The sequence below is a fragment of the Eleutherodactylus coqui genome, chromosome 8 (genome assembly GCF_035609145.1).
Source record: "Eleutherodactylus coqui strain aEleCoq1 chromosome 8, aEleCoq1.hap1, whole genome shotgun sequence".
In the NCBI taxonomy this organism is placed as follows: Eukaryota; Metazoa; Chordata; class Amphibia; order Anura; family Eleutherodactylidae; genus Eleutherodactylus; species Eleutherodactylus coqui.
In genome coordinates, this window is record NC_089844.1 from 167,461,635 (window position 1) to 167,484,442 (window position 22,808).

At 49.2% G+C, this 22,808-nt stretch overlaps 1 protein-coding gene across 1 annotated transcript in view; it reads left to right on the top strand.

Moving 5' to 3' along the window:
- LOC136578003 (sulfotransferase 1C2-like) overlaps positions 1-19,087 on the top strand; it is a 42,403-nt gene extending 23,316 nt beyond the window's left edge. Inside the window, exons 4-11 of the mRNA XM_066577910.1 lie at positions 1,503-1,652; positions 3,520-3,591; positions 8,676-8,801; positions 8,888-8,985; positions 14,263-14,389; positions 18,422-18,516; positions 18,603-18,783; positions 18,874-19,087. Of these exons, the coding sequence (XP_066434007.1) occupies positions 1,503-1,652; positions 3,520-3,591; positions 8,676-8,801; positions 8,888-8,985; positions 14,263-14,389; positions 18,422-18,516; positions 18,603-18,783; positions 18,874-18,980 (956 nt within the window). The 3' untranslated portion in view covers positions 18,981-19,087. The remainder of the gene's footprint in view (positions 1-1,502; positions 1,653-3,519; positions 3,592-8,675; positions 8,802-8,887; positions 8,986-14,262; positions 14,390-18,421; positions 18,517-18,602; positions 18,784-18,873) is intronic.
- The last annotated feature ends 3,721 nt before the right edge of the window (positions 19,088-22,808 follow it).

Here is a 22,808-nt window from a genome sequence, read left to right on the forward strand (position 1 = left end):
TAAAAAAGGCACAGTGGTGGCCGCTGCTTGGGCTACTAAGCACTGAGGCGTCGTATCCTGCAGGCCGCTATTGCGTCTCCCCCCACCCACCCATGAAACTTACTGATGTCAGCCGCAGCAGGGAGATCACTGCGAAAGGCACTGTCCAAACCTGCCAGATGGGATGGCTGTTAACGTACTGATGTTGGCCGCAGATGGGAGGGCACGGTGCCTGCGGGAGGCACTGTCACAACCAGTACTCGGCTACCTCCCTTTACTTATGACGGCTGCAGTAGGGACGGCCCCGCGGCGGTGAAGAGGCTATGTGAAACCCAGCCGGACGCACTTTGCATCAGAAGAGCAGTGATGGCAGTGCGCCGCAGGGCCGCAGCAGGATGTTCAGCGGCGGCGCCGACACACGGGCTGCGATCTTCAGAGTAGGTAGCAGGCCGCCGGACGGGGACAGAGAGCTGGCGTCCATGAATCAGTCCTCATCCTCCCTGCGGATGGGAGCCATCATTGACAAGCAGTGGTGAGTCACTGTAGCACCCTCGACATTTGGTAGCGTACGGTGAGGGTTATTTTATTTTTTTTTTTGAATGCTGCAAATGTAAGCTTACATGGAAAACTAACCCTCACCCTAAGCCACAATTGCCGGCAAGATACAAGGCACATGGTGCTTCTACAACCTTTTTCTCTTCACCCTATCGGGAGCTAGGGGTGTGAAACGGGCGTTCCTCCTGTCAAACCCCTAGATTCTGGTGGAGTCAAGATACACTAATACGTGCCCCCGCCCCCCTTGTACCTTCTTACCACCCCACCCTGTTTGCTTTCTAATAACTAATTTTCACATGAAATCCCCTACTGCTTGTTACCCATGCCTTGCTCCCCCCCCCCCTTTGTACCTCCTGTATCACCCCCCCACCCCATTTGTTTCAAACTGACTGCACCTCACATTGTAATTGTTGTATTGTCTGTGTTTCTCTCATTCTTGAAAGCGCTGCGGAATAAGTTGGCGCTATACAAATAGATATTAATATAAGGAGGGTTTGAGAGGCGGCTCATCAGTGTCCTCACATGTGTTACTCGCTCCTCCGTTTAGCAGTCTGGCTGTCTGCATGTTGAGGGATAAGTGGTGTAAATGCCTGCCCTCCTGTATCAGTATATCAGTGAGGATATGGCCGCTCTCTGGGATTGCGTTGTATAAAACAGTGTAAAGTGTAAATCCTATCACTAAGGCTCATGCACACGGGGCAAACTGAGCAGCGGATTCCACACTTGTCAGCAGGCGTGGGCGATCCGCTGCTCAACGTGCCCATTGATGTGTGTGAGATTCCTCTCTCCACACACACCAGCGGATTTTATTTGCCGCTGCTCCGTGCCAAAATAAAATCGCAGCAAGCTCTATTGTCAGAGTGGATATGCAGGGACGGGCTTATATTGAAGTCAATGGAATCCGTCCCTGCTGTGGCACTTGGGCAATGAGCATTGCCAAAGTGTCGAGTATCCGTGTCATCACCTAGGTGACGGCTCGGGGAAATCTGTACTGCGCATATGTGCTGGAGCGCCAGCGGCACATCCGCAGTACAGAAGACTCCTGACAGGTACAGAGTCGCCGGCAGCGGGCAAGGACAGACTTCGTGCAGGATTGCCCACAATCTGTGCGTGCCCGAGTGCATGAGGCTTAATATTGTAGATCAAACAGTAAAATCTGTGCCTCAGCAATAAAAGAAATGGCAACTAATCACAGCGCAGCTTTCATGTTACCCCAGCAGTATAATATATATAACAACCAATCACAGCGGCGTTTTCTTTTTACCTCAGAATAGAAAATGGCAACCAATCACAGCGCAGCTTTCATGTTACCTCAGCAGTATAAGAAATAGCAACCAATCACAGTGGAGCTTTCAGCTTACCTCAACAGTATAATATAACAACCAATCACAGCACAGCTTTCATTTTTTCTCAGCAGTATAAGAAATAGCCAATCAAAGCAGCACAATAATGCCCCTGGGTTGCCCCGTCAAGGTGGGGCAGTTGAGATGGGCTTAGTAGGTGACCTGGGGGATCAACCAAGGAGACCCACTCTAAAAGGGGGAGGTGTGATATAAGGATTGATGCAGTATCAATCAGCTGCCGTTCAGTACACTAGGAAAGTTGTACTAACACTCTTCTCCCCCCCCCCCCCCCCCTCCATCCCAACTACTAGGCCTTTGATGACCATGTGGCGATAGGAAGTGCTTTGTTCGGATGGCCATAAAGTTAAGGCAGTGACGGGGATGTAAATTACCCCCCTGCCAGGGAGGTGTGTGAAGGTCCTAGCGCGATATGAATTATATCTTTGGAATCAGGCAGGCAGCTGAAGGAAATGCATCTACACACATTGAGGTTCGGACCCCGTATCACCCCCAAACTGCATATCCGCCCACCTGGTTATAATTGGTGTCCTGCTTGATATCGCTGAAGAGGTAAAATCATGACCAGAAATATGCCAGGCATATATTGCCGATCGGAGCATCTCCTGTGAAGATATAGCCAAAATGGGGAATTGTGGTGCTTCCAGGTAACTACACCTCTAACCCCTCCCTGAATGACCTCTGAGAGGGCGGAGGCCGGTGTGTTCTGGGGAAACCTTTCAGAACCAGGGGCTCACAGAGACCCAGTTGTCAGACTTCGGAGATAAGCTACTGCATAACGCTTTCCTGTTTGCTTCAGTGATTTCCCAAATCTGGTAACTTTATGTTCTCCTTGTTTTATTCTAAACTAGCTGATTACCCAGCGTTGCCTGTGTATTTTATTTTTAAACACAAAGAATTTGTGTGTGTACTGATTTAATATATAATGAGGAGGAGGTCGTCTGTGTAATATCTTACTGCATAATGAGGAGGAGGTCGTCTGTGTTAGATAAGACTGTGAAATAAAAAAACATCTGCTCAAGTGCATCTCTGGCATTCCCCCCTCCCCAGGGATAGTGGAGCTGTCTTACCCCCCAAAATTTGTCCCCATGGGATGAGTTGTATATGTACCAAGTTTGGTTGAAATTGCTCCAGGCGTACATGAGTTATGGCGATACATACACGCATCATATTTTACATATATAGATTACTGTCTGTGTATGCCTGTAAACCTTGTCTCCATTGTAACATTGTTCTCTGTATATTGCTGTATACATGTAAACATTTAGCACTGCTAGTCTATTTTAGAATAAATCTGCAATTTATTAGTCAAGCCCTGTCTGTTTTAAAACGGACCATAACTGCAAAAACTGTGTTCATAATGCATAGTCCAGGTTCCAGCGTATTGGTGGCCTAAAAGGTGTGTGTTCTTTGCGAAGATCACTGCAAAACTTTTAGAAGGTTTTGACTCGTTGCTAATATATCATTTTTCTTTGGAGTAAGGAGTAACTCTTTCTTTGCTGCACCATACAGACTGATACCTGAAACCTATACCCCCAATCTCCGGCTGATACATCTGCAGACATGGCTAGTCGTCGTCCTCTGAAAATGGTGGGTGATTTGCCCCTCGTCGCATACTTTGCAGACAACTGGGAGAATGTGAAGAATTTCCAGGCTGAAGAAGGGGACCTGCTGATAGACACCTACCCCAAATCTGGTGAGAGCAAGGAAGGTGCGGCGGCTGCAGCCCACCTGCGCCCTGGAGGTGCCCAGAAACCTTTCTTACCCAGGGAGTCTCCACGACAGCACCACCTGAGATCGCCTCCTCCTGATAGGACAGGAACACACCGAGAGGTTAAAGTTCCCCCCCCCGTCCTCCACTCCTCAGTGTTTTCCTGTCCTGCCAGGAGGCAGGGTCACCGAGAGGGGCTGGTGGAGACGCCAGCCCGGAAGGAAGAAGCATACCGGCAGATCGGAGGGCAGTGGTCCAGCCTGTCCTCCCTTCTTGCAGAGCGACTCCCGGGATGCCACATGGGGTGGTCCCCCCCGGGCCAGGTTCCTCCCGCGGCGGCCCATGGGGGGTGCAATGCGGGGCTCCAGCTCTCCCACGCGCCGGCTTAGGAACGTGCGCGGCGCCTCCGGCTTCCCCTTAACGAGCAGGAGAGGGGGCGGGGCGCCGCGGCAAGCGGCGAGCGTGATGACGTCATCGCGCAGCACGGCCGGCGCTCGGAGGGGGCGGGGCTAAAATTTAAAGGCGCCAAAATTCAAAAAGGAAAAAAAAAAAAAAAAGAAAGAAAGAGAAAGGATTCAAAAGGAACCAGAGAAAAGATGGCGCCGAGCAAGGAAGCCACTCAGTGAGTATTGGCTTAAACGCCCCAAGAGTCTCTGCAGCACCAGTAATAAAGCAATGAGTGCTCCAGCACCAGAGGCCGCGGAATGCTCCACCGCGGCGGCAACCGTAAGTAGCCAGTGGGGCAAACAAGGCATGCATATTCGTATATGTTGTTAATGAATTTTGCATCCTTACACGTAAATTTTGTTGTCTGCCAGGGGGATAGAAGAGTTGCTCCTCCCAGAGCCAAAGCTAAAAAGTGCGCAGAATGCGGCGCAAGACTATCGGCTTCGCATGCCAGGCCATTATGCAAAGCATGCATAGCCAAGTTGGTCAAGGAGGAATCGGGGGGATTCCTCGAGGACGTCAGAAAACTCGTCCAAGAGGAAGTGCGGTCAGCGCTGTCGACCCCAAAAACTCCACCCAGAGGAGCAAAGCGCCGAAGAAAGGCGCATACCCCGCAGGAGCTCTCAGACTCAGAGAGTTCGGGATCTGAACCGGAAGAGCTGATGCTTGAGGAGTCCTCAGAGGAAGAGGAATACCAAAAGTACCTCTTCCATAGAGAAGATTTAACGGAGCTGATTAAATCCGTTAGAGCTACACTGAAAATGGAGGAACCCAAGGAACCCCGTTCAATGCAGGACGAGGTCTTTGGGGGTTTAGGAGAGAGGAAGAAACATACCTTCCCGGTCCATAGCAACGTAACAAAATTAATACGTAAGGAGTGGGAGAAGCCCGACACGGGATCCTTCTCGTCTAAGGGGGTGAAGAGGCGCTACCCGTTTGAGGAGGGGGTATGTGCAAATTGGGAGGAAATACCCAAGGTAGATGTCCCAGTGGCTAAGGTGGCTAGGAGGACAACATTGCCCTTCGAAGACGCCACACAGCTTAGAGACCCAATGGATCGCAAGGCGGAGGGCCTACTGAGAAGATCCTGGGAGGCAGCGGCCAGTACGCTCAGGCCAGGGGTGGCAGCCACGTGCGTCGCCAGAACCCTGGGTGTGTGGCTCGAACAACTGGAGCTGCACATCTCGAGCAAAACACCAAGGGAGCAGATCATAGATTCCCTCCCTATGTTAAAGATGGCCACTAACTTCCTGGCAGACGCAGCAGCGGAGTCAGTGAAGCTTTCGGCAAAAGCAACGGCCCTAACCAACTCGGCCAGGAGGGTCCTCTGGCTGAAGTCATGGTCGGGCGACCTAACATCCAAGAATAAACTGTGCTCGCTACCCTTTCACGGCCAATTCCTCTTTGGTCCGGATCTAGATAAAATACTAGAGAAAGCGTTGGATAAGAAGGGATTCCCGGAGGAAAAACAACGTAAGGGGAGGACCTTCTTCCGAACCCCAGCACAACAATCGGAACCCTATAAAGGCAAAGGCAAGATGGGCCGATGGAGTTACCCCAAGGGAGGCAGAGGGAGAAGCTTCCTCTTCAACCCGCACCAGGGGGACCCAGCCAAGCAGAAGCCCTGACGCCATCCCAGTGGGGGCGAGGCTGCAGGGCTTTGCGGACCGGTGGGCCTCGATTTGCAGGAGCCCGTGGATCCCGGAGATCCTGCAGCAGGGATACAGAATCGAGTTAGTATCCCCCCCCAGGAGAAAATATATTATCACGCGAGGTCCAGTACAACAACTGTACCCGCTTCAGCAGGCGGTACAGGACCTAAGACGTCTAAAGGCAGTGTCCCTCGTGCCACAGGAAGAGGAGACCTGGGGGCATTACTCCAGACTCTCTAGTAAAAAAAACCCGGGGGAGGTTCACGCCTGATAATAAATCTAAAACCCCTGAACGTTTTCATAAAATACCGAAAATTCAGGATGGAGTCCATCACATCAGCGGTAAAGTTGATCCCCAGGGGGGCCTACATGGCCTCGATCGACCTGAAAGACGCCTATCTGCATGTACCGATCCACAGGGACTCAAGGAAGTACCTAAGGTTCGCGTTGGAAATGGGCAAGAAGACAAGACATCTCCTATTCAGATGCCTTCCCTTTGGAATCTCCTCAGCACCCCGCATCTTCACGAAGATCATGGCGGAGGTCGCAGCCTACCTAAGGCAGAGGTCGATCCTAATAATCCCATACCTGGACGACATACTAATCATAGCCGAGTCCAGGGAACGCCTAGTAGAGAACTTGGCAACAGTGCTCAGCCTGTTACAGTTCCTAGGTTGGATCATAAATTGGGAGAAGTCCAGCCTAAACCCCAGCACGGAGAAGGTGTTTTTGGGCATAACACTCGACTCAGAGGCCCAATGCTCCTTCCTCCCCGAGGCAAAGGGGCAGAAAATTCGGCACATGGTAGAATCCTTTATGCAGAGACGGTCATGCACAATCCGGGAGGCTATGTCCCTCCTAGGAAGTCTAACATCATGCATCCCGGGGGTAGCATGGGCACAGGCACATACCAGACCCCTGCAACACCACGGCAGTGGCCCATATCCGACACCAGGGGGGCACGAGGTCACCAGCTCTGCAAAGTATCGCGCAAAGGATATTTCGCTGGGCGGAGGGCCGCATCATCTCACTGTCGGCGGTACACTTAAAGGGATCTCTGAATCAAAGAGCAGACTTCCTCAGCCGGGGGCGGTTAGACCCAGGGGAATGGTCCTTATCCCAGGAGGCATTCCGGATAGTGACGGACAAATGGGGTCTCCCGCAACTAGACCTATTCGCGTCAAAACAAAACGCCAAGGTGACGAACTTCTTCTCCCTCAGACGGGAAGACCAACCGACAGCGGTGGACGCCCTGAGCCAGGACTGGGGAGGAGAACTGGCGTACGCATTTCCCCCGATCCCACTAATCCCAAGGGTACTACAGCACTTCAGGTCACAACCGTGCACCCTGATCCTGGTGGCTCCCTTTTGGCCAAGAAGGAGCTGGTTCAGCCTCCTGAGAGACTTGAGCATCCAGGAGCCAGTTACCCTTCCGGCCCAAGAGAATCTCCTAACGCAGGGACCCCTGAACTACCCCGACGTAAGCAGACTTCATCTAACAGCTTGGTTACTGAAGAATCCATACTGAGGGGCAGGGGATTCTCAAGCAAGGTAGTCAGAACGCTAATGGCAAGCAGGAAAGAGACTACCAACCGCATATACCAGAGAATCTGGAGGAGGTTTACCTCTTGGAGACAAGAGAGAGGCTCCTCAGGCAGCAGTGCGGACGTCCCTCTGATCCTGGACTTTCTACAGGACGGCCTGGATATGGGCCTCGCCCCAAACACCCTAAGAGTCCAAACGGCAGCCCTTAGCGCCCTATTTGACACTAAGTTATCCGGGGACAGGTGGATCAATAGATTCCTGGCAGCGGCAGATAGGCTATGACCCAGGTCCACCAATATATGCCCAGACTGGAACCTTAATTTAGTCTTGAGGGCCATGACAGGGGAACCCTTCGAACCAATGGAGGGGCTCTCATTAAAAATGCTCACAGTAAAAACTATCTTCCTAGTGGCAATTTCCTCAGCCAGGCGGGTCAGCGAGCTACAGGCCCTATCCATACGCCACCCGCTCCTCAAGATTACAGATACCAAGTTAGTCTTTAAAACAGACCTGACCTTTTTGCCTAAGGTGGTATCCCCATTCCATAGGGCCCATGACATAATAATACCCTCGTTCTATAATCACCCAAAAGACGAGAGCGAGCGAACCCTAAGCTGTTTGGACGTCAGAAGAGCAGTCTTGACGTACATCGAGGCCACAGGCCCATGGAGGCAGGACGACAACCTGTTCATCCAATATTCAGGCCCTAATAAGGGAAAGAAAGCAGCCAAAAGCTCTATAGCTAGGTGGATTCGCCTGGCCATTAGCGAGTCATATAAGGCTTTGGGGAAGGAGGCCCCCTCGGCTCTTAAAGCCCATTCCACAAGGGCAGTAGCGACCTCATGGGCCGAGCATGGCTCGGCATCAGTAGAGCAAATATGTAAGGCAGCAGTATGGAAAAAGCCCCATACTTTCGTCAAACACTACAGGGTAAAGGTGCAGCTAGACGAGGACATGTCCTTCGGTCGTAAGGTCCTCTCAGCGGCAATCCCACCCTAGAATTACTTTAGTTGATACGTCTCAGGTGGTGCTGTCATGGAGACGTCCTGGGAAAGGTAGGATTATACCTACCCGATAATCAGGTTTCCAGGAGTCTCCACGACAGCACCCGTACATTCCCTCCCAAAGAAAGAATAATGTATATATGTATATAAAAATAATTAAATAAATAAAGGATAATAGAATAAAAAATATACCAGATAGGAAAAAATTTAAGTTAGCTCCTACCCCGGCAGTTTCGTTATAATACACTGAGGAGGGGAGGACGGGGGGGAACTTTAACCTCTCGGTGTGTTCCTGTCCTATCAGGAGGAGGCGATCTCAGGTGGTGCTGTCGTGGAGACTCCTGGAAACCTGATTATCGGGTAGGTATAATCCTACCTTTCCCCATGTCTAAGTATTCTATGCCATGTTGACCCTTGGTAGGTACCACTTGGATGAGTGAGATTGTGGACTTAGTTCTACACGATGGAGAGACTAAGACAAGCCAACGTGGAGCCATATTTGAGCGGGTGCCCTTCCTGGAGTTTGCCATACCTGATATGCCAACAGGTAAGCACTGCAGATGGGTTATTTTTGCTACACCTTTCCTGTATGATATATGGTCCATATGCTATAATGACCTGCCTCTTCGTTAGACACTGAGAAGCTTAATAAAATGAAGCCTCCACGCTTGATCAAGTCTCATTTACCCGTCCACCTCCTGCCAGAGAGCTTTTGGGAGAAGAACTGTAAGGTACTAACGTGGCTCTTCGTGGACCACGGCTGATGACAAGCGGCTGATCTTCCATCTCCTGCCCTGTCTACTTCTCTGCTACTATAAAGCTTGCTCCAACTATGTCTTATCACTTGTCTGCTTCCTATCCCAGGCTTATCTCTAACCAGGTCTACCTCCCTTGCTGTAGGGTTTGGTCCTCCCATTACTCTAAAGGTCCTCGTCCATCTCTTGCTGTAGAATCGGGTCCATCTACTAAACAGCCACTTATCAGAGACCCCCCCATCTAGTAGCACGTTAGATCTACTTTGATCTTCAGAACCACAGAAATCCATTATGACGTGCATCCACAAGTACCAGAGGACCTGGGTGTGACAAGAAACCATCCCATTACTGCACCAGCGTTACAGGATCATGGGTTCATGCTGCTTGTGCCAAATTCTGACCTCTTATCACCATGGTGCAACACAGAACTGAATCCCTCTGACCAGGAGATGTTTTTCCCAGGACGTCCCTACGACAGCACCACCTCCTCCTGATGGGACAGGAACACACCGAGAGGTTAAAATCCCCCCCCCCCCCCCCCCTCAGTGTTTTCCTGTCCTGCCAGGAGGCAGGATCACAGAGAGGGGCTGGTGGAATCGCCAGCCCAAAGAGCGTACCGGCAGATCGGAGGGCAGTGGTCCAGCCTGTCCTCCCTTCTTGCAGAGCGGCTCCCGGGACGCCACATGAGGTGGTTCCCCCGGGCCAGGTTCCTCCCACGGCGGCCCATGGGAGGTTCAATGCGGGGCTCCAGCTCTCCTCTGCGCCGGCTTAGGAACGTGTGCGGCGCTTCTGGCTTCCCCTTAACGAGCGGGGGGGGGGGGGGGGGGCGCCGCGTCATGTGACGAGGGCGATGACGTCATCGCACAGGGCACGGCCGGCGCTCGGAGGGGGCGGGGCTTAAAATTAAAGGCTCAAAAATTTAAAAAAAAAAAGGATTTAAAAAGGAACCTGAGAGAAGATGGCGCTGAGCAGAGAAGCCACTCAGTGAGTATTGGCTTAACGCCCCAGGAGTGTCTGCAGCACCAGTGACAAAGCAATGAGTGCTCCAGCACCAGAGGTCACAGAATGTTCAACCGCGGCGGCAACCGTAAGTAGCCAGTGGGGCAAAACAAGGCATGCATATTCGTATGTTACTAATGAATGTTGCATCCTTACACGCAAATTTTGTTTATCTGCCAGGGGGATAAAAGAGATGCCCCTCCCAGAGCCAAAACTAAAAAGTGAGCAGAATGCGGCGCAAGACTACCGGCTTTGCATGTGAGGCCATTATGCAAAACATGCATAGCCAAGCTGGTCAAGGAGGAATTGGGGGGATTCCTCGAGGACGTCAGAAAGCTCGTCCGAGAGGAAGTGCGGTCAGCACTGACGACCCCTAAAACGCCACCCAAGGGGGCATCGGGGGCAAAACGCCGAAGGAAGGCGCATAGCCCACAGGAGCACTCAGACTCTGAGGAGAGTTCGGGATCTGAACCTGAAGAGCTGGTGCTTGAGGAGTCCTCAGAGGAAGAGGAATACCAAAAATACCTCTTCCATAGAGAAGATCTAACGGAACTGATTAAATCCGTTAGAGCCACACTAAAAATGGAAGAACCCATGGAACCCCGTTCAATGCAGGACGAGGTCTTTGGGGGATTAGGAGAGAGGAGGAAGCATACCTTCCCGGTCCACAGCAACGTATGCAAATTAATACACAAGGAGTGGGAGAAACCCGACACGGGATCCTTCTCGTCTAAGGGGGTTAAGAGGTGCTTCCTGTTTGAGGAGGGGGTATGTGCGAATTGGGAGGAAGTACCCAAGGTGAACGTCCCAGTGGCTAAGGTGGCTAGGAGGACAACATTGCCCTTTGAAGACGCCACACAGCTTAGAGACCCAATGGATCGGAAGGCGGAGGGCCTATTAAGAAGATCTTGGGAGGCAGCTGCCAGCACACTCAGGCCAGGGGTGGCAGCCACGTGCGTCGCCAGAACCCTGGGAGTATGGCTAGAACAACCTCAGCTGCATGTCTCGAGCAAAACACCGAGGGAACAAATTATAGATTCCCTCCCTATGCTAAAAATGGCCACTAACTTCCTGGCAGACGCAGCAGCGGAGTCAGTGAAACTTTCGGCAAAAGCAACGGCCCTAACCAATTCGGCCAGAAGAGTCCTCTGGCTGAAGTCATGGTCGGGTGACCTAACATCAAAGAATAAACTGTGCTCACTACCCTTTCACGGCCAGTTCCTCTTTGGTCCGGATCTGGATAAAATCCTAGAAAAAGCTTCAGATAAGAAGGGATTCCCGGGAGGAAAACAGTAAAGGGAGGACCACCTTCCGGGCCCCAGCACAACAGCCGGAACCATATAAAGGCAAGACTGGCCGATGGAGTTACCCCAAGGGAGGCAGAGGGAGGAACTTCCTCTTCAACCCGCACCAGGGGGAGCCAGCCAAGCAGGAGCCCTGACGCCATCCCAGTGGGGGCAAGGCTGCAGGGCTTCGTGGATCGGTGGGCCTCGATTTGCAGGAGTATGTATCTGGTATCCCTCCCCAGGAGAAGATACATTACCACGCGAGGTCCAGTACAACAACTGCACCCGCTCCAGCAGGCGGTACAGGACCTACAACGTCTAAGAGCAGTGTCCCTCGTGCCACAGGAAGAGGAGACCTGGGGGCATTACTCCAGACTCTTCCTAATAAAAAAACCCGGTGGAGGTTCACGCTTGATAATAAATCTAAAACCCCTGAACTTCTTCATCAAATATCGAAAGTTCAGGATGGAATCCATCACATCAGCAGTAAGGTTGATCCCCAGGGGGGCCTACATGGCATCGATCGACCTGAAAGACGCCTATTTTCATGTACCTATCCACAGGGACTCAAGGAAGTACCTAAGGTTCGCGCTGGAGATGGGCAAGAAGACAAGACATCTCCTATTCAGATGCCTGCCCTTTGGAATCTCCTCAGCACCCCGCATCTTCACGAAAATCATGGCGGAGGTTGCAGCCTACCTAAGGCAGAGGTCGATTCTGATAATCCCCCTACCTGGATGACATACTAATTATAGCCGAGTCCAGGGAACGCCTAGCAGAAAACTTGGCAACAGTGCTCAACTATTACAGTTCCTAGGTTGGATAATAAATTGGGAGACGTCCAGCCTAAACCCCAGCACGGAGAAGGTGTTTTTAGGCATAACACTCGACTCAGAGGCCCAATGCTCCTTCCTCCCCGACTCAAGGGTGCAGAAAATTCGACACATGGTAGAATCCTTCATGCGGAGACGGTCATGCACAATCCGGGAGGCTATGTCCCTCCTGGGAAGTCTAACGTCATGCATCCTGGGGGTAGCATGGGCGCAGGCACATACCAGACCCCTGCAAGCAGCAGTCCTCTCAGCATGGGACGGCAGGCAATCCTCGCTAGAAAGCAGAATGCAAATCAAGAACTCGGTAAAAATATCCTTACGCTGGTGGACGTCCCCAAGAAACCTAGGAAAAGGAGTCCACTGGATATTGAACCCGGCAGTGCAGGTCACGACAGACGCAAGCTCCTGGGGGTGGGGGGCGCACGTCGGAGACCAGCTCCTACAGGGCCCATGGCCACTGGAGACGAAGCACCAATCCTCGAACTACAGGGAGCTACAAGCAATCTGGAAGGCCCTACAGCACCTGGGGGACACGGTAAAAAACCAACACATACGAGTACTATCGGACAACACCACGGCAGTGGCCCATATCCGACACCAGGGGGGCACGAGGTCGCCAGCTTTACAAAGTATCACACAAAGGATATTTCGCTGGGCGGAGGGCCGCATCATCTCACTGTCGGCAGTACACTTGAAGGGATCTCTGAATCAAAGAGCAGACTTCCTCAGCCGGGGGCGTTTAGATCCAGGGGAATGGTCTTTATCCCAGGAGGCATTCCAGATGGTGACGGACAAATGGGGTCTCCCACAACTGGACCTATTCGCGTCAAAACAAAACACCAAGGTGAAGAACTTCTTCTCCCTCAGACGGGAAGAACGACCGACAGCGGTGGACGCCCTAAGCCAGGACTGGGGAGGAGAACTGGCGTACGCATTTCCCCCGATCCCACTAATCCCAAGGGTACTGCAGCACTTCAGGTCACAACCATGCACCCTGATCCTGGTGGCTCCCTTTTGGCCAAGAAGGAGCTGGTTCAGCCTCCTAAGGAACCTGAGCATCCAGGAGCCAGTCACCCTTCCGGCTCAAGAGAATCTCCTAACGCAGGGACCCCTGAACTACACAATGGCGCTGTACCTGCTCATCTGCTGTTATAGCCTATCTGTGCTAAGGAATGGCGAGTTGTGTGTTTGCACACATTAGTTGGAGCTCCAGCATTGTATTCAGCTTCTCCAACAATGTAGGGCCTGTTGGTCATGGCAAAAACACACATGCTTATGCGCAACTATCTTCGCCGCTAGGGAGTGCAGTTGCGCATGAACATGTTTTAGTGTAGGAGTTTGAAAAAACCAGTGGGAAGATAGGTCTGGACCCATCTTTCTCACATGTAGTATTAATGGGTGGGAATCTCGCTACAGAAAGTGAAACCATTGAAATCAAGGGTTTTGTTTGGTCCCATTATGCATCAGTAATTATCTGAAGTAGCCCTCGGAACGATTCCTCACATGCTCCTCTGACCCCTTTGGTGAGGAGTTGTTTCCGTCCACAAGATTCCCTTTCGCTAGATACTTTCCTCGCTCACACCATTCTCTGTATACTCTACACACCGTTATACAAGAGAACCACATGCGGTCGGCAGTGAAGTCCTGGCCCCGGCTAGTTTAGCATCGGAGACCGGGCCTTGTTGAAGTCACTCCGATCTAATATGGATTCGCACTGAAACTGATCCATGTTAAACTTGTCAAGTGATTTTATGCTGCACTCCGTGGTCACGATGACAATCCCATATAGGGAAGCGCCAATCATGAAAGGGCTGAGGGCTTTACTTAAGGGGTCATTCACTGCATGTCCTTCGCCGTTACTTTATAAACAGGTGTATGTCTCGTTCTACCTGGCTAGATCCATTATTGCTCTGTTCTCAGGCCTCTCATGGTTTCTGTAAGGCCGGGTCTAGTTCTCCTTCTGTAGAGCTCGGCCCAACATGTATGATCTTTCTCCATCTGTCTCTTGTAGTACAGCTATGTCTGACTTTCTCTCCCTCTTGCACTTTCTTCATGTTGTGCCATTTGAGGTCTGTCTCTCTGTAGATCCCGGTCACTCTCGATTTATCCAATTTTTACGATCCTCTCCTCCACAGATTATTTATGTGGCCCGAAATCCTAAGGACGTATTGGTGTCATTTTATCATTTCTACCGCATGGCCATTATCCACCCAGATCCGGGGACATTTGATGAATTTCTTCACCAGTTCATAAAAGGGACAGGTATATATAGGATCTATATACTTTATCTGCTGATTTATGGGCACAGATCATCATGAAAACACTGACCTCTTACAGATAGACTAGTAACGGGCACAATTGGACCCTCTAAATGCCCTCTTTAAATGCTTCCAAGACCCCACAAATGTGTTCACATTTGCAAATATTTGTCACGCTTATTCGAACATTTATTTGCAGGGGGGAATGTTTTCGCACCAAAACTAAACTCTACCTCCGGAACTGGTGCAAACTTCCTGAGCATTGAGAAGTGATCAGGGAGTCACAGAGGACTGTGTAGCTGTCTGTGACTAGGGGCAGCTGAGAGACTCTGTGGGTTGCTAGATGTGGCCGTAAAACAGCACTGGGCTGTGAAGGAGTGCTAAGTCTGTTTTGCTGAAGGAGTTCGGAGTGCAAATCCACTAAGGCCACGGCCATAGGGAGCCTGTGGGAGTTATTCCAGAGACAGACCCTTTCTTCTACAATTAAATGCTTTGGAGACAGGCAACAGACGTTGAACAACGCTGTATGCCCATCCCTGTGAGAAGGACACTAGAGTTTGTAGGTGTGGAAGTACCTCAGTAAAACCTAGTGTGTGCACACAAACAATCCGAGCTTAGACTATAAGCAGGCCGGCTAGATAGAGACTTTTGATATTGATCGTTTTATTAATCATTGGAGCTTTGCATTGAAAGGAATTTCTTTTCCCTTGTTGTGCATTGGCTTCTCAGACACCTCTTCAGTAAATATTGACTGTGTAGAGAAACAGTACATTACTTTACTGTGGTACGTGTAATATGTGGTGTGCATTAACTGTACTTTGTGTGCCATATCTACCACAGGTTGTGATCATTAGGTAATCATAGTCTGGCCTTATCACTAACCATGAAAGCTGTTTTTATAGACCGATGTACGCATCGTATCTTGCACCCTGTGCCATCCAACACCACCGTTCTACTCAAAAACAGGAAGACTCCCTTTTCTAAGGAGTCAGGAGGTGGTGATTGCTCCTTCTGGTCACTATTTGACATTCCAGGAGCACCTGGTAATTTGCTTCAGCATAAAGTGATGATAAATAGGATGTCCACCTCTACAAAGCTCCTGTGGATGGATTTTCTCACACAAGCGTTTTCTTTAACAGCACACTGCAAGTGTATCTTCTGTGCGGGAGCTTGCAGCAAGTATTAGGAGAGCAAGGAGGAGAAAGAACATTGTCATGACTGACCGAGGGTTTCCGCATTACCTCTGGAAGTTAGGGTAGTGATAAAGACCTCTGGACGACTCTGCAGGTTGAGGCAGTGGAGAGGGATGAACAGCTGGTAGTGGGAGCAAGCACTTACAATGGCAGGCTAACCCCCATAACTCATTGTAACCCCCTCCCATAACTCCAATCCAAGGTGGAATTGAGCCATGGCAGACCTAGCAACAGGGCACTAGTGCAACTTGGAAGAAGCAGCAAAATTTGAGTGGTGAAAACCTACTTTCAAAACCAGCGGCTATGTGACAAACTGGACAGTCTTGGAAAGGATACCACCACCCACAGTTGTCACCATCAGAGGTCTCTCCATACGTTGAGTAGGAATCTGGTAGTGGTCCACCATAGCCTGATGTACGAAATTCCCTGCTGAACCAGAATCCAGACAGACTGACACGGGGAATGGTGTACCAGAAACAGACAGTGTCACAGGTAAACAAAAACCTGGAGGGGACTTGGTAATAATACCTAGGGTAGCTACTCCTACAGACCCTAGGCTCGAGAGTTCTCCCGCTTTATGAGGGCAGGAACCAACCTGGTGACCCAGAGCTCCACAGTACACGCACATTTTTATTTTTTTTTAGAGCGTCTGTGCATGCATTCCTTCTCAGATAGTTTGACCTGATCAACCTGCATGGGTTCAGAGTCATCAGCCAAAAAGGTAGTGGGCAGAACAAAAAGTGGCCCCTGGTACTCGGGTGCCAGGCATGTCGACCTCCTCTCCCGGGTACCCTCCTTGGTTCTCTCCTGGAACCGGAGATCAATTCTCGTAGCCAGGCATCCAGGGAAGCTGGAACATCGCGACCTGCCAACTCATCTTTTATTACAACCTGACAAGCCCTCCCAGAATCTTGCTACCAAGGCCTTATTGTTCGAACTCAACTCAAGGCCAGGGTTCTAAACTAAATGTCATATTGCCCTACAGAGAGCCTACCCTGCTGTAGACACGACAGGGAGGAAGTGGCTGAAGTAGTGCGACCTGGTTCATCAAAGACCCTCCAAAATGTCTCTACAAACAAGGGGAGATCATTAACCACCAGATCGTCTCTCTCCCAGAGGGGATTAATCCAGGCCAAAGCCTAACCAGACAGGTGAGACCTCACGAACACCACTTTGACGTAATCCATGGGAAACAAATGAGACAGCAGCTCAAAGTGCAGCGAACATTGGTTGCTGAAACCACGACATTGTTTGGAGTCACACTCGCGGTGTGGTGCCGCAGCCAAACAAAGCCCGGTTCCACTCGAAAAACCTGACTGTGGAAAAGGAGTCGAAGTAGTGTCTGCTGGGAACTGTGGCACCGCTGCATCACTAGGCATGGAATTCAGATGAGTGCTCGGGTTGTATAAATAAGCCAGGATCTGTTCCTGGTAACCGTGCTGTTGAACCAATTCTTTCTGCAGCTCAAAAGCTCCCTCTCTGGAGGAGTCAGCGGGGTCCATAGCCTCAGTATACTCTTACAGATTCTAGAATGTGGATTCACTGGGCTATCCAACCAGCCTGGTTTATATACCAAACAAGGTGACTGGCAGCTGACCCCAGCAGACAGGAATACCTAAGGGAAACTGGCCCTAAGGTAAGCAGGGAGATGGAAGGGGCCCTGCCTACAAGCGGGGTAATTGCTCCGATAAGGGTGGGCCAGCACTGGAAACTATGGTTTGACTAGTCCTGACAAAAATGGGGATTAAGCATTGAACACAGCAGACACTGCACAGAACTAACTTACTACAGAGATGAGAATGAACAGAGACAGGAAATGGACACACATACAGATACAGAGCACAAGGCAAAGGTACAAATGGGATATGCAGGTAAAGGTCAAAAAAGACAGAAGATCTAGCAGTGGAGTGGCCAGAGGAAATACCAATACTGAGGAAACCAGGAAGTGGACCAGCTCAGCTTAAATAAGGAAGTGATTGCCCATTAATACCACAGCTGGGCTGAGCAGAGGACTGGTTAACCCTCAGTGCTAGATGAAAACAGACGGTCTATGTTGCAGCCGTGCTGAGGCCTGCACCTTGCTTGCAGGCCAGACCAGGTTTTGGGCGTGCCCTTGCTTCTCCAGGAGCTGAGGGGTGTAGTAGCGGCAGGAGTAATGTCAGTCAGCCCCTGGTGCTGAATAGCCTGGCTACTACTTAAACAGTGCCAGCAATATCTCCTGCGCTGGTCAATCACTTTCGTTGCATTTGGACAGCAACGGAGCAACACATCTTGGCGGAAGCTCTCCAGGCTAGCTAAGTTCTTTTCTGTTTTGTTTGGCTTTCTTTTTCGCCTTTATTTTGTGCTAGGGCTCCCTGATAGGGACTTGTTAGTGGCCAAGGCACGCGTGCGGGCTCGCACTTGTCAGAGCGATCAGTCCGCTGAGTAGGCAGGACCCCCTCCCAGGTTAGGGGACTATAGGGAGAGTATTCCTCATAGTGTTATGTTTCCTTTGCACAGTTGTGCCTTCGGTTTGTGTCATTGTAGTTGCACGTCCGGAGGACGTAACAGTCTATATGCACAGAAATTGCAGAATTATGCTTGCCGCTTCCTGGAACAGCAAGAGGGCGAAAGACATGAGTAGCAGACCTTACAATGCCGATCACCCAAATGAGGGTTCAGCCAACAGCTATCTATACACTGTTTTGGTATCCATTGGGTGAATGGGGGCCTGATGCTATGTTTGGTGTATATACCAAGAGAATTCCAGGTGCATACGTTGTATGTGTTCACAAAACATGATCTGAGCCTAACGTGTGGCTGTGGGATGCCCTGTAGTAATGTGTCCTCTTTGCCTCCCGTAGTTTCTTATGGACCATGGGCCGATCACGTTAAGGACTTTTGGAAAATAAGACATCAGAGAGACATCCTCTACCTCTTCTATGAGGACATGTTAGAGGTGAGGAGATTACGTCAGAATAGGCTTCTTTTTATACCAATGTCGCTGTCTTGTGAGCTGATCAGGACTTCTAAACTTCTTCTTAGGACCCAAAGCGAGAAATCAGAAAAGTGATGAAGTATGTAGGGAAGGATCTACCCGAGGATGTTGTGGAGAAGATCCACCAGCGTACAACCTTCAAAGCCATGAAAGACAACCCCATGGCCAACTACAGCACCATCCCAAGCTCCGTCATGGACCAAACCATCTCACCCTTCATGAGGAAAGGTATGAATGCTTACCTCCCACTGATGTGTATTACAGTAACATCTATGTCTGCAGTCCTAGTCACTAAATCTTGTACTTCCTTCGTTCCAGGAACCTGTGGAGACTGGAAGACTCATTTCACAGTGGCTCAAAATGAGTTATTTGATGAATATTACAAGGAGGAGATGTCTGACACCGACCTGACCTTCCGCTTCTAGGAGCATGAAATCACCTTTATACCCCCATATACATTTTTAGAACTTTTTAGGATCCTCATACATTTACAACCCTAATTGTCTTTTGTACCTGTTAAATGTTAATTATGTTTGACAATATCCTAATTGTGTTTGTGACTTGATGATCATACAAATAAAAAGTCTAAATTACACTGTCACTTAATACACAATCCATTACAAGTCAGGAATGTTGGTATGTATGAAAAAGTGGTGCAGAGGCCAGTGTTCAGGCCAAGGGGCATATTTTTTATTTTTCACCACTATATCTTACACTTGTGACATCACTATCCTCTTATTATAAATCATATCTTAAACACTGATCACTGCTTTAGGAACACCTCCTCAATAATGGTTTGGTCCACTCTTTTGGGCAATCACAGCTTCCAGACATCAGGGAACAGACTCCACAAGGTATTGAACATCCTCCATACTTATCTCACCCCATGCCTGCTGCATCAGTTGGTGCTCATTTTGCAAATAAGTAACAGCAGACCTCACAGCCGTTTCCAGCAGATCCCAAACATGTTTAATGGGATTACTGTTCGATGATTTCTGTTTTGATATACTTTTTCTTTAAAGGATTTTTTGTTCTGCCTACAGATCACTTTCCACAAGGGTATTCTAACAAATCTATTACGTAGTATGTATAAAAAATTGTTTGAAGAAACCTAGTGTCATCCGTCTGGACTACGCTTAACCCTATTAGAACACGTCAACCCACCATCTTTTTCTGATTTAAAAAATGTTCTGGATTTTTTTTTTAATGATGCAGCTTTTTTTTTTTCCATTTTAGATTTTTCCTCTCCCACCCCTTTAAAAAAAAAAAAAAAAATCATAGCTCCTTGATCCATCGACGTCGCTGTATGAAGGGTTGTTTTTTTGCAGGATGAGTTGTATTTTTCTATGGTGCCATTTACTGTACCATATAATGTACTGAAAGTTTTAAATTCTAAGTGGAGTAAAATGAAGAAAACGACATTCCGCCATCTTTCAGTGTCTTGTTTCAGCGCCGCACAAACAAACAAAAACATAACTTTATTCTATGGGGCAGTACAATTGCTACAATACCAAACTTGTATGTTTTTTTTTTTTTTTTTTCAAAGACGCTTAATTTTTTTCAATTATTTTCTGCCGTCATCTTGTGCGCGCAATAACTTTTTTTATTTTTCCGTTGACTTAGTCCAGTGAGGGCTCATTTTTTTTGCGAGATGTCCTGTAGTTTCCGATATTACTAAATCCGAAAACATAATACTTTTCGATCGCTGTATTGCGTTTTTTCTGGGAGACAGGGTGACAAGTGGATTTCTAGCGTTTTATTTTTATTTTTTTCAGACGTTCACCGTGCTGGGTAAATGTGCTACTTTGATAGATCGGACTTTTACAGACGTGGCAATACCAAACGTATTTTATGACTTTTTTTTCTTTAATTACAGATGACATCACGTTTTTTGGCAGACTTATTTTCATTGCCTTCCCCAATCATCTTTTACCCAGCCCCCCCCCCCCCAGGAATCTGAGTACTCATTTAACCCACCTCGGAAGGATGAAAGGCCGAGTCAACCTTGAGCTGGCTACCTGAACCATGTGGAGATTGAACCCACAACATAGTATGTTGAAAGACAAATATCCATCCGGTTCAGCCTGTTTTCACTCCCCCCTTGTTGAGCCAGACAAAGGCAAAAAACCTCAATGAGGCAGAAGCCAATTTACGCTTCATTTTTTGTGGGAAGAATTCCTTACCGACTCCATTATTGCAGTCAGAATAATCCCTGGATCAACATTTGAAAAGTTCCTACCGGACTCCTAGACTGGCTTTAAGAGTGTGCCAGAGTATGGTGTAGCAGGACAGAGGGATTCTTCATGAGAATGATAGACTGTCAGACCCCAGAATTAAGCTTGGTTTAGTTTTGACATGATTTTCCGATCAGCGCTTGTTACAACTGGGTGATTTTTTTTTTTTTTGATTTGGGCTAGTGTAAAAGCACCCTCACCTAACAGCCTAAAGGAAGTAGTGACTGACATTACACCCCTGAGCCTATATGAATGATGAGTTCATGTTAGTTTGTAACACCTGTCTGTTGGGGGGTGGACGCCCAAGTTTCACCCTGTCGGTTCCCCTTCGTCCGTTGGTAGGCAGACGCTTGGGCCTCGTCTTGTTCGTCCGTTCCGTCTATAGGCATGTGGACGCCTGAATCTGTGTCTCATTTTGTTTGGTGTGGCAGTGTTCCCTGTCTGATTTGTAAATATGCAGTGTTACCCCCCAATTGTCATCCAGGGACAGACTAGGCCCAGTAAGTATGAGACAGGGGGCCGTCCTTATGGGAGCGATCGTCCTGCTTTCAGGCAGGTGCCTACCAATGTCCTGGTTCATTTAGGGAAGGTATTCTCAGATTTGTATCTGCTCAGTCTGTGTCCGTTCGTTTAGGCCTTCTGCACACGGCAGGTCGGACCCTGCATGCGAGATTCCTACAGTGGAGTTCGACCCGGGCCCAGCCGGTGACCCCCGCGTACCTGTCCGGCAGCATCTTATAAGCTGCGGATGTGCCGGCTTGCACTTCGTCGCGCATGCTCAGTAGGTGTTCATCCCACGATACTTCTGCAGTGCTAACTGCTGCTAACACTCGTGAGCAGAAAATTGCATACTATGGGCTGGATTTGCTGCAGCGCCACGTGACATCACAAGCCGCATGACAGCCGAGCCACACGACAGCCAAGCCAAGTGACACACGTTTTTTTTGCTTGATTTTATTTTTTGTACTGTGAGAAGACTCGTCTATAGGCCGACCCTCAGGGCTCCAGCAAGCATTCAGGCTTTAATTTTCAGGAGGCTCATCAATGGGATCAACTCTCGGGGCTTCTGCTTGTTTTTTTTTTTTATTTGTATGGGTCTTTTCCATTTGTTTTGCTTTTTCAGCTTTTTTGCACAATTTCACGTGGCATCGGAATCCTGAGCCACACAACAGCCAAGCCACGTGACATCCCGAGCCACATAACAGCTGAGCCAAGTGACACCCATTTTTGGTTTTTTTGCTTGCTTTTATTTTTTCTACTTTCAGGTACGTGTTGTTGCACTTGTTTGCACTTTTTGAGAAGACCCATCTACAGGCTGACCCTCAGGGCTCCAGCAAGCTTTCAGGCTTTGATTTTGAGGAGGCCCATCAATGGGATCGACTCTCAGGGCTTCTGCTTGACTATTTTAAAATCCATTTGTTTTGCTTTTTCAGCTTTTTTTGCACTTTTCTCTATTGTGCTTTTGTGTCTTTTTTTTTTTTTTTTTTTTTTTAAGCACCATTTTTTTGTGCTTCCCTTTTTTTGAACTTTTTTGAGCAGGCCCATCTACAGGCCGACCCTCAGGGCTTCAGCAAGCTTTCAGGCTTTGATTTTGAGGAGGCCCATCAAAGGGATCGACCCTCGGGGTTCCTGTTTTTTATTTTTTAAATTTGTTTGTTTTTTTCCATTTGTTTTGCTTTTTCAGCTTTTTTTGCGCAATTTCACATGGCATGTGACAGCCCAAACCACGCGATATCCCGAGCAACATGACAGCCAAGCTAAGTGACATCTCGCACCACGTGACAGCCGAACCATGTGACATCCCGAGCCTTGTGACAAACGAGCCACGTGACAGCCAAACCGTGTGACTTCCTGAACTGTGTGACTTCCCGAACCGCGTGACTGCCCAAGCCACGTGACATCCTGAGCCGCATGACAGCCGAGCCAAGTGACACCTTTTTTTTTTTTGCTTGCTTTTATTTTTTGTACTTTCAGGCACGTTTTGTTAAACTTGTTTGCGCTTTTTGAGAAGACCCATCT